The sequence below is a fragment of the Lampetra planeri genome, chromosome 18, assembly GCF_965212315.1.
Source record: "Lampetra planeri chromosome 18, kcLamPlan1.2.h2, whole genome shotgun sequence".
Classification (NCBI taxonomy): domain Eukaryota; kingdom Metazoa; phylum Chordata; class Hyperoartia; order Petromyzontiformes; family Petromyzontidae; genus Lampetra; species Lampetra planeri.
Genome location: NC_136124.1, coordinates 5621633 through 5635266, shown reverse-complemented (window position 1 = coordinate 5635266; position 13634 = coordinate 5621633). Strand labels below are relative to the sequence as shown.

At 48.6% G+C, this 13634-nt stretch overlaps 1 protein-coding gene across 1 annotated transcript in view; it reads right to left on the bottom strand.

The window, feature by feature from the left end:
• Positions 1-10312, bottom strand: part of LOC144723537 (protein transport protein Sec23A-like) — a 37415-nt gene extending 27103 nt beyond the window's left edge. The window contains exons 1-10 of the mRNA XM_078602370.1: positions 10196-10312; positions 6415-6667; positions 5642-5699; positions 5102-5188; positions 3419-3655; positions 2833-2918; positions 2550-2694; positions 2096-2254; positions 1569-1684; positions 713-836 (exon numbers count right to left, since the gene is read on the bottom strand). Coding sequence (XP_078458496.1) covers positions 713-836; positions 1569-1684; positions 2096-2254; positions 2550-2694; positions 2833-2918; positions 3419-3655; positions 5102-5188; positions 5642-5699; positions 6415-6635 — 1233 coding nt within the window. The 5' untranslated portion in view covers positions 6636-6667; positions 10196-10312. The remainder of the gene's footprint in view (positions 1-712; positions 837-1568; positions 1685-2095; positions 2255-2549; positions 2695-2832; positions 2919-3418; positions 3656-5101; positions 5189-5641; positions 5700-6414; positions 6668-10195) is intronic.
• Positions 10313-13634: the final 3322 nt, after the last annotated feature.

The window sequence follows — 13634 nt, the reverse complement described above, 5'->3', positions numbered from 1 at the left end:
AATGAATGCCTCCCCAAGCCATCGGCATCTCTCACGGTGCTGTGCTGGAGTAATCCACCACGCACCCGCAGAACCGCCGATTTCATCGCTCAATATTTCTGGAAATGTTGCAACAATATTGGATAAACCCTACAAGGAGCTCGATGGGTTAGTCCCGCAATATTTACGGGAACCGATCCATTTTCATGGTCCAACGAGGTCGCCGAGATATTCCGATCGCCTTCTTCGAATGGCTCCGAGGTCAAGCCGAATTTCCTTGGGTGATCGGGCTTTTGCCAGTGCTGCTTCCAGGCTTTGGAAAACTTTTGCCATTGCTCATAGGACAATCAGAATTGTTCAAAAACTCACCTCTTTAAATAGGCCTCTATCCCCTAGTTCTGGCCGTTTACCCTGCAGGTTCTGTTTATTCGCTGCTTTCCATACACGGTGGCGCATTGGGATATACGGATGAAACGTGCCTTACAAATGTAAATTGTTATTAATTATGATACAGGTTGGTCCAAATGCCTTGTGACCTCCAATTAATTGAGCCCTATTTATTTTCCTTTGCATATCCATTTACGTTTTAAATAAACGTTACTTCCAAAAATATGAAGTATTAGAGAATAAAAATGGGGATCACAATACATCTGGACCACCCTGTACTGTTAAGTGCATACTCGGGCAAACAACACACAAGTGGGGGTTTCACATTGCAAGCTGCTATGCTCACCTTGACTTCAAGGACGGCTCCAAAAGCCATGCGCAGGTTTCCCTGGAAGTCCCTGCCAAACACTCGCTGGAACGTCTGCTTGAAGAGCGACGTATTGAAGGAATCGCCCATCACCATGTAGCCGCTGGAGAACAAAACTCGACAACGTCACACCGACTGCATCGATCCGCAAGCCAGGGGACACACGCGGAGACAATCTTTAATTTTGTCGTTGCATTTGCCTACGCGCTTAGAAATAAAAATACACAAGGGACACCTTTACACTTTCATCGATCGGATCCGAAACAACTTTCATCTGATGGGAATGATCAACCAACAGAACAATCTAATGACAATTACTTGAACGTGTAAAAAGTAGATGCCCAACAGCTATCGCCTCTACAGTATAAGGGGTTGGATTACAAGATAATAAGTTCAAGTCCGAATTATCTCAGTATTTATGCACCTTGCCAAAAAGATCTGATCCACTAAACAGGACAAATTAGGTCGCATTCCAAAATCCATGGATCGTGTTGGGTTGATTTAGATAATAACGCTACGTGTCGATTAGATAATGACACACTGCATTCCAATCAATGCATTGGGGTCATAAGCTAGACCAAACCAAATACACACAAGTACAAAGATCTCCCGTGTAGGCTGCATCGGTTGCCGGGGCAAGTGCTCTTAGTGAGCGCTTATAAATACCAGAAGAGCTCATAAGGTGACGGTGCGTCCCCCACGACGGGGAGAGAGACACGCAAACTTCAAATATACAGCAGCAGGCGTCAGGGTCGGGACCGAACCCACGACCTCCTGCACACCAGGCGAGGGAGATAGCGTCTGGGAACACGTGTGCGTGGTGCAGGTGGTGTACCCAGTGAGGTTGGGGCAGCACTTCATCTCCAGCAGACCAGTCTGGTCCAGCGCGCAGGCGTAGATGTCAATGGCATGGCCGTTGACCGTGGCACGGTTTGCCAAAGCTTCAAAGTGCTGACCGTGCACGGAGGTCGGGGGTGGGATGGGAAGGCAAAGAAGAGCGTTGTGCAAAAAACGCGCGAGCGCTACAACGATGCAGTCTTACGCGACATCCCAACGCTCCAGTGGTGCAAAGCGATGCGAGGCGCCACTCACAAACCTCAAACCAAGCCAGGGATACAAACCTTCTTGAGAAGGACAGTGTCAACTACCAAGAAAGTGTGTCACGCACCAAAGAAATCGTTCTCATTGTGCAAAGGACCAATTTCTTGCGTGACACTCGAACAGAGGAAAAAAAAACAAATAAAGCATCTCCACCCAAGGTTGGCACAAACCTAGCCTTGTCAATTAGGGTGTAAGAAACGCCAAGAGGTGGAGGAAATTGGAACGAGCCCGAGCAAATTTGTGAACTGACAGCATGCCAACCTTGGTTGCTTTCTTCATGTGTTTGACATTGTCCTTCTCAATGTCGTGCCAGGAACGGATGGGCGTCTTCAGCTCCTCGCCAACGACCATGCCAGGCCCTTGTGTTGGGGGCCCACCCGTGAACAGCATGATCCGGGCGCCCGCGTTGGGAAAAGTGCACTGTCGGGTTCAAGGGCGTCACCAACAACAGGAGTTTGTTAGTGGGTGGGGGAGGCAAAACACAACTGCAAATCAGCACAAAGAAATAAACAACTGCCGACACAAAAACGATAACTGCGTAGGTTTTCTCGGTGTTTTTCAGGTCGCACCACGTATTGTTCGGCACAATGTCTAATGTTTCGCTCCACGTGCTGGGAGCCGTTTTTTTTTTTCACGAACCGAACTCGGCTCCTGAAGACGCGTCGGAGAGCCTCCCGACACAAATTGCTGCGAGCAACACTGTGAATTTCTTTACCTCCAGCAATCCCACGGCAATGGAGAGGGCAGTGCCGGTGGATCGCAGGGCCCTCTTGCCCTGCTGCACGGGCCATGGGTCCCTCTGCAGCTCCCCCAGCAGGTCCGTCATAGCCATGTCGATGTTCTGCACTGGCTGAAGAAACCTGCAGACGTTGGCAGAGAAAGGCGAGCGTTGTGAGCGTGCGTCGCAAGTCAAAGGGCTGGACTGCGTCATCTTTTGTTGTTGCTGCTGTTGTTGTTCTTGTTTTCGTCAGATGTCACCACCGAGGAGAAGCCTTTACCGGTTGTGAACTGGAGAATGCTGAGGCTGGACTGGCTGAGCCTGGCCACCTTGGGAAGCAACTGGTCTCATCAGCCCGAGCATATCCTGTTCACAACAAACAAACAAAAACCATTACTGGATTGTAATAAATATTTTCCATACTTATTGAGTCGGGATGTTGCCGTGTTTTAATGGTGAGCGAGCACTGGTCTTGCAACCCAGAGTTCGGTGGTTTGATTTGATGTCCCGGCTCATCAATTGAAACCAGTATAAATGAGCACAACACTGTCAGTCCATTGGCAGGTCGGAAATTGGTGGGTTAAATTGTTACCTCTTCCAATATGTCTGGCCAGCATGGAAAATTAAGCCAAAATACACTCCAGAGCATCCTCTAGTGTGGGCCCCTCTGCCAGCAGTGGCATGCGTAAGGAATTGCAGGGCTGTGCCATTATTACCACCCTTTTAGCATTTAAACCCTTCCCCATCCACCCACTCACCCCAAACCCACTCATTATATCTGAGGGACAAAGGTGGTACATCCGCACACATTACTTCGAGGACACAACACAGTTGTGATCTTGGTCGGGGGGGGGGGCGGGAGGCACCTGGATCTGCTTGGCCGCCAGGTCCTTGCTCCCGCGGAACACGTAGCTCTTGGCGATGCCCTCGGCGCCCAGCTCGTGCACCTGGACCATGCGGCCGAACGTGATGAGGCCAACGAGGGCGGCGGGCGGCAGCAGGCTCAGCGACATCTGCAGCGACTCCTTGAGCGCCTGCAGGTCATCGTCCTCCAGGCACGTGTCCACCACGTAGAGGAAGATGGGCGGCAGGGTGGTGCCGCGCTGTGGGCGAGAAGGGGCCAGACAGCGACCCGCGTCGTTATCGTCGTTACTGTCGTCGTCATCGTCGTGGGCCATCGTCAACTCACTTCTGATTGAAGGTCTCCCCCCCCACCCCCCCAGTCGTCGCCAACTTTTAGTGATTCGATGCGACAATCGATTGAGTGCGCATGCAATAGACATATTTCACGGCACAATCGGTCTTTTTCGTTATTCCGGAACGCTCTTCTTTCCGATATTAGGAAGCCACTGGAGCTATGCACTTTTAAATCCAGATTGAAAGCTCGCTTCTTTAGAACTGCTTTTTTGTGTTTAGTTTGTTATTCTTTCCCCGCACCTCCGATTAGCGCGGTTGGCTAGGTACGGTGTGAAAGAATTTCGACGTACATAGAGCTACACATGCATTCATTCAAACACACAAGACAGGCAATTCTCCTCTTGAGCGCAGCGCTTCACGCTAGCACCACCTGCTGACAACCTTTTGAAGTGCCGAATTGGGACACGAATTTCATTTAAGCCATTATCATATTTTCATTAAATTTACAGCGGGTTGTCATAGGCAATTGGGTCTACATGGTCGGCAGCAGAGGGAATTGCAGCAAAATCCAAAGTAACACTGCGCCTCTAAGCTGTCATGTCTATGCTGGCCACCTTAAACAATCCGCACTGACCACAATGGAGTACAGGCAGTCTACAGTTTACGACGATCCACATTTACGACGTATATATAATGCCACCATGGATAGATTCACGACGCATCTTCCGACATGACTCCGAACACATCTGAACAGGGTCAGTCTGGTTTCCGGTGTGACTTTTGTTATTCTCAAATGTTTTCGTAGGTTTTTACCTATTAAACCCTGTCTGTGGGAAAACAGGGTCCTAGATATACGAAGACGGGGTTTCCAGGAACGCGTCGCAACGTCGTAAAAGCGGGGACCGCCTGTACTGTCGAATAACCCCTCCTGGAACCGCTCAACATGGGGAGCTGTCATCCAGCAGCGGACCGACAAAGGGCCGTAGATCAGAGGTCGCAACCGGGTACCCGATACCCGTACCCTACCCGATACCCGGCTACCCGTACCCAGCCGGGTACGGGTACGGGTACCCGTTTGCGACCCTGGTGCGGCCGGGTACGGGTAGACCGTGAGTCACTGGTGAGTAACTGTTTGTCACTCATTTCCCAACGTCTTGTCTCTTCTCACAATTTAAGTTCCTAGAATCAACCCACCCGCGCCTGCAACATGGCTTCATCCCAGAGGTCGCAATCAGGTACCCGATACCCGTACCCTACCCGTACCCGGCCGGGTACGGGTAGGGTACAGGTACGGCTGGGTACGGGTAAGGAATCAAAACCCGTTTGCGACCTCTGCCGTAGATGTAGGTGAGGTCAATTTGGCGAGGGTAAACTAAAACAATGTTGGCATAGCTTACAAGAAGCATTCTTACCTGTACGATGTATTCAATGGTGGAGAAGTGAGGTACGAGCTCTGCAGGTTGGTTCACTTCTGAAATCCCAGCGTACGTAGGTGGAAACTGTCAAACAGTGCACAAACCACACAGGTGCATGTTTACAGGGACTCCTATACTTACGAATGAGTCAGGTTCCAGAGATCTGTTCGTAAGTTGATTTGTTCTTAAGTACAACTTTACTCCTGTCCATTCCAAACATGTTGTGCGGCATGTAGACTAAACACGGGAGTGGCTTTAAAAGTTGTATAATCTCCTGTAGATGTAGATGCCACTGGTTCTTAATGTTCTGCAGACGTAGATGCCACCATCACCATCTATTGCGCGGCGGTTGAACTTTACGACTCTCGGTCCGAACAGGCAGCTGGACATACGGACAGGTTTCTTGATATCTCTGAAAGTTCGTAAGTTGATTGTTCGTAAGTTGAGGAGCCTCTGTATAATTAATTCAATGGCTCTGTGGATTTATGTGAACCTGTAATTAAACGTTTGTGGCAAAAAGAGCAAAAAATTACCAACCGGATTTCTTTGAAGGCAAAAGTTGCATGCCCACAGCTTCGCGTTGTAATCCACTTGGCTGTGAATAAAAAAAAAATAGATTTTACGAATGACGGCGATGTTCAGCTCAAGGCTATACAGAATTGTAAAATCCCTTTTTTATCCGGGAAAACATTGATCAAGCTCACGATTGTATTTTAGTACAGTCCAGAATCACGATGTTTGGGGCAATTCCTTACATAGTGTGATATGGGACCACATGATGGGATAACTAAATCAATTCACGCTAATTGGTCAGCAACCTAACTAATATTTTTATTAACTTTGTGCACCAGTGCCAGTGCAGCATCAGCACAGATTTTGTATGCGTATTGTACCATCCTCTCCTAATCACCTCATAGCCCTGGGGGATATGCATCTCACACACGGCAAAATCTGCTTCCGTGGGGCCGTTCTTGAACGCGCAAGGGGCGGCTGCACTGCTCTGCGAGATTTCCCCACAGGTTTTATCCGTCTCACAAAGTCACACCGGCAGCACAATTGTAATACAATTGGGGAGGGAGGGGTGTGGAAGACAACCAGATTATAACTTTAAAAATCAAGTCTGCACAATCCCCTACAATCTCCGAGGCGACCACGCCTGGCTGAATCCCATCTTATTAACGTCCCCCGAAACAAAGTCGGTTGCTGCTGGGTCAGAGGTCAGACTTGTTATTACTCCATGGGGTTGGGTGTGAGGCTTGGGGGGCGTGGGGGGTTCGGGTGGGTGTGGAAGCCCTGCCAGCGCTACACACCACAGCGGGTTCAGGACGGCGCGGCACGTGGCGCGGCTGCAAAGCACCGGCTCGTACTGCACGGGCGGGAGGTCGGGCCGCTCCTTGAGCGGCGTGTAGAGCCCGCCGAGGGGCACCACCAGCTTGGTGGCCTCGATGCGGCTCGAGGGCCACACGTTCCAGCTGAAGCGCACGCCGTCGCGCTCCTCGCCCTGGGAGATGAACTCCTGGTACGTGGCCATGGCTGACCGTCGGCGGGTGTCTCCTCCGGCTTCTGCGGAGACAGAACTAACTGAAGTGTGTGTGTGTTGTTTGCACCTCCGATTAGCACGGTTGGCTAAGTATAAAGGATGTTCAACATACATACGCGTGTTAAAGTTTGGCCCAGCAAAGGCATTAGAAAGTTCTATTCGGACCCTAGTCAAGAAAGGATCCCCCCCCCCATCCCTATTGTAGATAATCATCGTTATCATAATCAGTCATTAATAGTCTATTTCTGGATGAAAGCCTTCCTTAGCCGTCACCATCTCTCGCAGACCTGCGATGGTGGACGTCCTGTCGTGGTGGATGCCCTCTCAAGCACGTCCCCTCCCTCCTTTGTCTCTCTGTCACTCCATCATTAGTCTCATTAACCACCCATCATCCCTTCCTAGTGCTGTGTTCTGGCAAAACCCACTAACTTTGCACAACAGTCAAGACGATGTCTTTAACCTGTGAATGTTATTTAACAATACAGCAATATTTGATTTCATAAAGTGTCTTCATATAAATGTATCCCAAGACACGTGAGTGTCTGGCGTGTGGGAGAAAGCTCAGAGAATAACCCACGCATACAAGGAGAGGAACACACTCAAAACTCCGCACCGATGCATTCAAAATATACCGCCGTACTGTCATCTCCTGACTACCTCGCAACCCAAGCCTACAACACCTGGCACTCCCAGGACTTTGCCCAGCCAAGAACTGTAGTAACCAAGCTCAACTCTACTTTGCTAGAGGGCTGACCGCAGAAGGCATGCAGGATATCTGCTCGAGTGTTTGAACAACGTAAGCTCATTATACCTTCGTCAAATAATTAATCCCTTTGCACATTAATAAAATATCACATTAAATCATTCACACTCATTTTGTGCAGAAACATGACACATCTGTTAACTTAACACGATATTAAAACATGAAGTGTAGTTTTCAATATGTACATTACCGATATTCCACAAAGAGGTGTTATATTTTTTTTTAAATTGTATCTACCGCACAAAATGTTTTAGGTCTGGTTCTTGCCTATAGCACCCTGCAATTCAGCAGCATTAGAAAAGCGGTCCAGAGTGTGTTTTCTGTAATAAGAAAAATATTTAATGGTCAACAATTTCACAGGGGAAAAAAAATTTGGTTTTATGTGACGAAACAGATGCTTGTCTGTTGAGTATTTATCATTCTTGTAAGTGAGAACCCACCTGAAGCAGGTACAGGAATTTCCTATTTTGAAATATCGTGGCCTAAATGATGGTACCAAACTGGTGCGTGTTCATTCACGTCAACTGGGCTATTATTGTCGCGTTAGTGTTTGCAGTTCCGCTTGTCGTTACGTCAACAGTTGGGAAACTTGCGTCACAACTTAAAGGGAGTAACTCTGGGTGGGGGGTGATTGATAGGCTGTCATGCAGCATAAGGGGCAGGATCTTAATCACCAGTGGCCAGGATCCATCCACTGCTTGATGAAGACGTCCACCTAATTCGCCGCCACCTCTCAGGGTCCCCGCGATGTTAACAATCAACCCCCCCAACACCTGGCACACGAGCAAACTTCATAGTCCCTTCTAGTGATGTTACCCTGCTCAAACCCCACTTCAACGTTCTTAACAGTCAAAATAATGACGTCTATAACCTGTGCACTGTCTAATTCATCATTTTTGGTCTAATTCATGGCAGGAGAAACGTATGTACGTTGAACTTCTTTCGTGTCGTACTGAGCCAGCCGTGCTAATCGTAGGTGCCCATTTGGATGAGCCACGTTACCGATTCAACGGATGTAAAAACAAATATTCAAACAAAACTCTGATCCTATTACACTATTACAGGTTCATACATGGAATATAACTTGGGAGTTGTAATCTCATAGAAGCTATCACAGAAATGGGCTGACTGCTGAGATATGCCAACGTATTTCTAGGGCCAATACAGAATCCGAGGCATGCAGACAAATATTACAAATCCCATTCTCAAAAGCTGTACTACATTTACATTATATTCTTGGTTCTTTCGGTAAAGTCACGTAGAAGGGAAATAATAAAATAATAATACAAATATTAAACAATAAAAATTGTCACGACGTTTCGACTGCAACACAAGCAATCATCATCAGGTGTGAAATCCACAGCTGGTAAACGTGGCACTTTTTTAAAAAATTCTTGCTGTTGATTTCACACCTGATGATGATTGATTGTGTTGCAGTCGAAACGTCGTGAGAATGTTTATTGTTTTATATTTGTATTATTTTATTAGTTCCCTTCTACGTGACTTCACCGAAAGAACCAAGAATATGAACCCCTGCAGTCACGAAAGCTTTAAATAAAAATTTTACATTTACATTCTTGAACAGCTTACTCGTAACAGCTGTACGCCGTGGCGGGCATGGTGGGATTCTGTGACCATACTTCACCACGCTGGTCAATGCGGGTTTGGTGAAGACGGGCTGACAGGGGGAAGCATAGAAGTACAGAAACAGCTGCTGGGATACATCCCACACGTATCGGTCGCGTTGGCAACAGCTGCTAAACGTGGCATATGCGGGTAGATGCCACAGAGTCTGCTCGAGTCAAACTTTACCCGTTGAATACTCACACAAAGTTCTCGCATTAACCCGGCAGAACGTCAGCTACCCAATGTTGTTGTTGCTGTTTTTACTCATAGGCGACCAGCAACGGGTGTGATGAAGACGTAGCCTTGGATGTAATGAGCGACGTTCAATTCAGCGGGCGTATTAACAAGGCAGCACAATTAAGAACAAAAGCCAAAGGCAGGGAGGGCGAGTGTGGGGGGGTAATCATCGCTCGGATGTGACCACGGCGGCCAGGGTTCAATCACCAGCCAAGGCTAACAATGAGTGCGGTGAGCGATATCTCAAAACGGCATCCTCCACAGTCCAGCGTGGTGAAGTATGGTCAAACACCCCCCCCCTCCTCCCACGTCTCCCTACCTCCAACCAGGACCGACCGACCACGTCGCGTGATGGAGACCCTTCAAATCACAAGTGGATGTGACACTACGGGGTCTAATAGGGGGGGGGGGGGTGGATACCTTCACTCCGGATACGGCGGCGACTTGGGGATTTAGTTGCCCACTGACCGCCTCTTCATAACCGTTGCCGTTCATTCAGAGGGGGGCCCCCCATTCAGAGGGGGCCCCCATTCAGAGGGGGCCCCCCATTCAGAGGGGGCCCCCCATTCAGAGGGGGCCCCCCATTCAGAGGGGGCCCATTCTGAGGGCCCCCCCTGTTTTAACTTTAACCACGAAGACAAAGCCCCCCCCACATCTAGCCTGCTCCCTATATCCTCGACAGTAGCACCCGAGGGTGGCCAACACCACGCCCGGGGCCGCCTTTGTCTCCCCGCACCAATGTCCTCGTCCGAGGCTGAGGAGGGCCTCAGGTTACCGGTTCGGACAATCGTCACCGGCGTTGGCCTCGTTGAGCGGAAATCGAACTCGGGTCGCCGGGTTCGTAGCTGACCGCCACGCGAACGATCACTGACACGGACACGCCGCCGACGACGATGATGATGATGGTGATGCCCCCTCCTCTTACCTTAACTCGACACGGCTGTCCGCTGTTCGTCGCCCGCTGAGCGAGAGAGAAGTCTGCCTGGCTCGCGAGACGGCGGTCGGCTTCCACACAAGATCGCTACAGCGGAGAGGCCGGGAGAGGGGGGGGGGTGATGGGGGGGTGATGGGCGGGGCGAAGTTGGGAGCGTCACGGGGGTTGGGGTTTAGCCGGCCACCTTGCGTGGGGTAAATACACAGCCACATACTAATACACTTACACACACTTACACACTTGCACACAGTCACATACACACACTAATACACTCACACACACACACAGACACACACTCACACACTAATACACTCACACACTTACACACCCAGCCACTCACACAGCCACACTCACACTAATACACACTCACACACCCACCCAGCCAGCCACACACAATTACACCCAGCCACACACTCACACACTAATACACTCACACACTTACACACCCAGCCACTCACACAGCCACACTCACACTAATACACACTCACACACCCACCCAGCCAGCCACACACAATTACATCCACCCACACACTCACACACACAGCCACCCACACGCACCCAACCACATACACACCAGCCATACACACATTAGCCACACACGCAAAGACAAAGATCCCCCGTATAGCCTTAACAGACTGTTGGGGCAAGTGCTGTTAGCGAGCACCTATAAAGGCCGGCACTGTGGCACACGAGGGGGTGGGTGGCCAACACCACGCCCGGCCGCCTTTGTCTCCCCAGTGGCGATATTTAAGACAACGCACCAGATACTCATTTGAGGCTGAGTCGACCTAGGGGAGACCCGGGACCGGTTCAGATACTCGTCACTGGTGTTGGCCGTGAGCAGGGACTAGCGCTCCACACACCCATCCACACCCCCCGTGTTAAGCTATTGACGTTTAGATCGTGTACCTCTCGCGATGGAGATGTGTGCCCCACGCGATGCTCAAGCCCAACGCGTGTCTATTCATGTCGGTCGTAGGTAGGAGGTTACATTAATGAGTCTGCGGGAGCCCTAACGCAGGTTCCCTCTGGGTGTGTGATCTTCCACGAAAGTCCATGGTGCATCCTAAACCGCATCCATTGCACAGACCATGGCAGGTGTGGATATAAATTTAAATATATATATATTTAAATCTAACCAGGTAAAAACAAGGCCGTAGCCATGGAGTCAACATTGGGGTGGACCAAATCTTCCAGGGTGTCTGGGGGTCCCAACCCAGAAAAATATCTAAATTTGAAAACTAATTTTCTGCCTAAAATATTAAAAAATGCACTAACACGTGGGATGGACTTTTTTTTTTACAATAATGTCGAATAATGTATTGGATTACATTGCTCTGTTTTTACTTTTTTACCATTTCTTGTTTCATTGTATGTAATGGCAGAGATTAGGTATTAATAAATTACAACCATAACCACAATCATATAAACAGATATCTATGCATTGATTTATATGAAGACAAGTCTAGATATTTCTCTTATTGGTTCTTTCGGTAAAGGCACGTAGAAGGGAAGTAATAAAATAATAAAAATAAAACACAAAAATGTTTTATTGTGTTTTATTTTTTTTATTTTATTACTTCCCTTCTACGTGACTTTACCGAAAGAACCAAGAAGATGAATCCCTGCAGTCACGAAAGCTTTAAATCGAAGTCTAGATATTATGGCCAAGGTTTAGCAAATTGTTTTTATTTACATAGCACGGCAATTATATTTTTTATAGCAATATATTGGGAGGGGGGGGGGTCATTTTGAGCATATTTGAATAATGGGGGGGGGGGGGTGTCCCCACCAATATATTATAATCACGGCCTTGGGTTAAAATGCCCACTGAGCTATGTAGCTCATTTTCAGAAGTGACCTGGCCACAAGTGACTTCTTAACACGTGGCAATTCATAGCAGTAGCAAGCTACTCCAAACGCGTGTTTGCTCAAAGTGGAGGGAGGGTGGGGGAGCTAAAGTGCCCGGAGTTTGACATCAGCCATACGGGGGGGATAAAAAAAAGAACGAAGAATTTTAAAGCAACGTGGCCTTAAGAGCGGAATGGGCCCTCACATCGCCTGTAGCGCCACTCGTGTCGCGATTGCCACCCCTTAGTAAGATGGCCGAGCGCTGGCTCTGTCGAATGCGGGCCCTACGCGCGTGCGATTTGCCGGACTCTGAACCGCACTCTGCAGATTATGAAGACAGAGATTTCCCCCTTCTATATACTGGGTGGAGGGGGGGAGTTTGGTAAGCAAACGTTGCGGGAGGGGGCGGGGGGGGGGATCGATACGTCCCGTGTAGTTGTGTATCAGACGAGATATTGACACCGGGTACAATTTGGGGTGGCGTCTGGTATGCAGGAGGGCGTGGGTTCGATCCCGATCCCGACGCCTGCTGCTGTATATTTGGAGTTCGTATGTCTCTCTCTCTCTTCTCGTGGATTTGTTCTTCTCCAGGTCCTCCAGTTTCCCCCTCCACGTTAAGAAGCACCTTGCCGTTTAGATTATTTGTCTGCTATACATTTCCACGTGATGGTCAGCCACTTCGTTGAGCTATCATTTGTGGCCAGGTCGCTTCTGAAAAATTAGCTAATAACTCAGTGGGCTTTACCTGGTAAAATATTTTTTTCATGATTCGCTAACCTTTCCTATACTTTGCACTCCCATCGTGTCTTCGTATTGTTTGTTGTAACTTTCTGACCCCGTGCCCCCTTTTACTGGACATCCGTGAGAAAGAGCTTCACAGCTTATCGGATTCCTCCAGCCCCCCCCAAAAAAACACCCCATAGATTCCGACTTTTCCGGGACGTCGCGTTCAATCCGGACAATACGGTCACCGCCGAAGTGAACTGCGAAATGCAATCGTGTGTCAGAGGGCGTTCGGGGTGTGTACGTCACCACGACTGGCTGCACCTGCCACGTGGATTAAAGTCGCCCTGCAGGCACGCGGCCACGTGGGACCGGTGGTATTGAGGCGTGGTGACTGACAAGCACCCCCACCCCACGTGCCGTCACTTATATAAGTGGCAGCCTTTGGTTGTTATTTCTTTTTCATTGAGAAATAAGCGCGGTTAGTTTGGAGGGTGTTGTCTTTGTTGTTGTTGAGAATTTCGTCTTCGATTTTCATTCCAGTGTTCAGAGACTGGTTTTATACCTAGCAGTAAGGGTACATATGCTGTGCGATCAATGATAATAGTAACATATAAATGTCAACTTTATATAGATTATATTGGTTTCTGTAATAAATATTGTCTAAGTATTGAATTATAATAATTTACACACAAAAACTTAAGAATGCTCACGTTCTCTCCGTCTGCATTAGTTTCACCGGGGGGGTTTGAGAAATGTTACGTCACATCAAAATGCGCAACTTGAAATTAATATAGACAACACGTTCTACTTAATTAAATCGACTTTTTTAATAAATGTTTTGTCCTACAACATC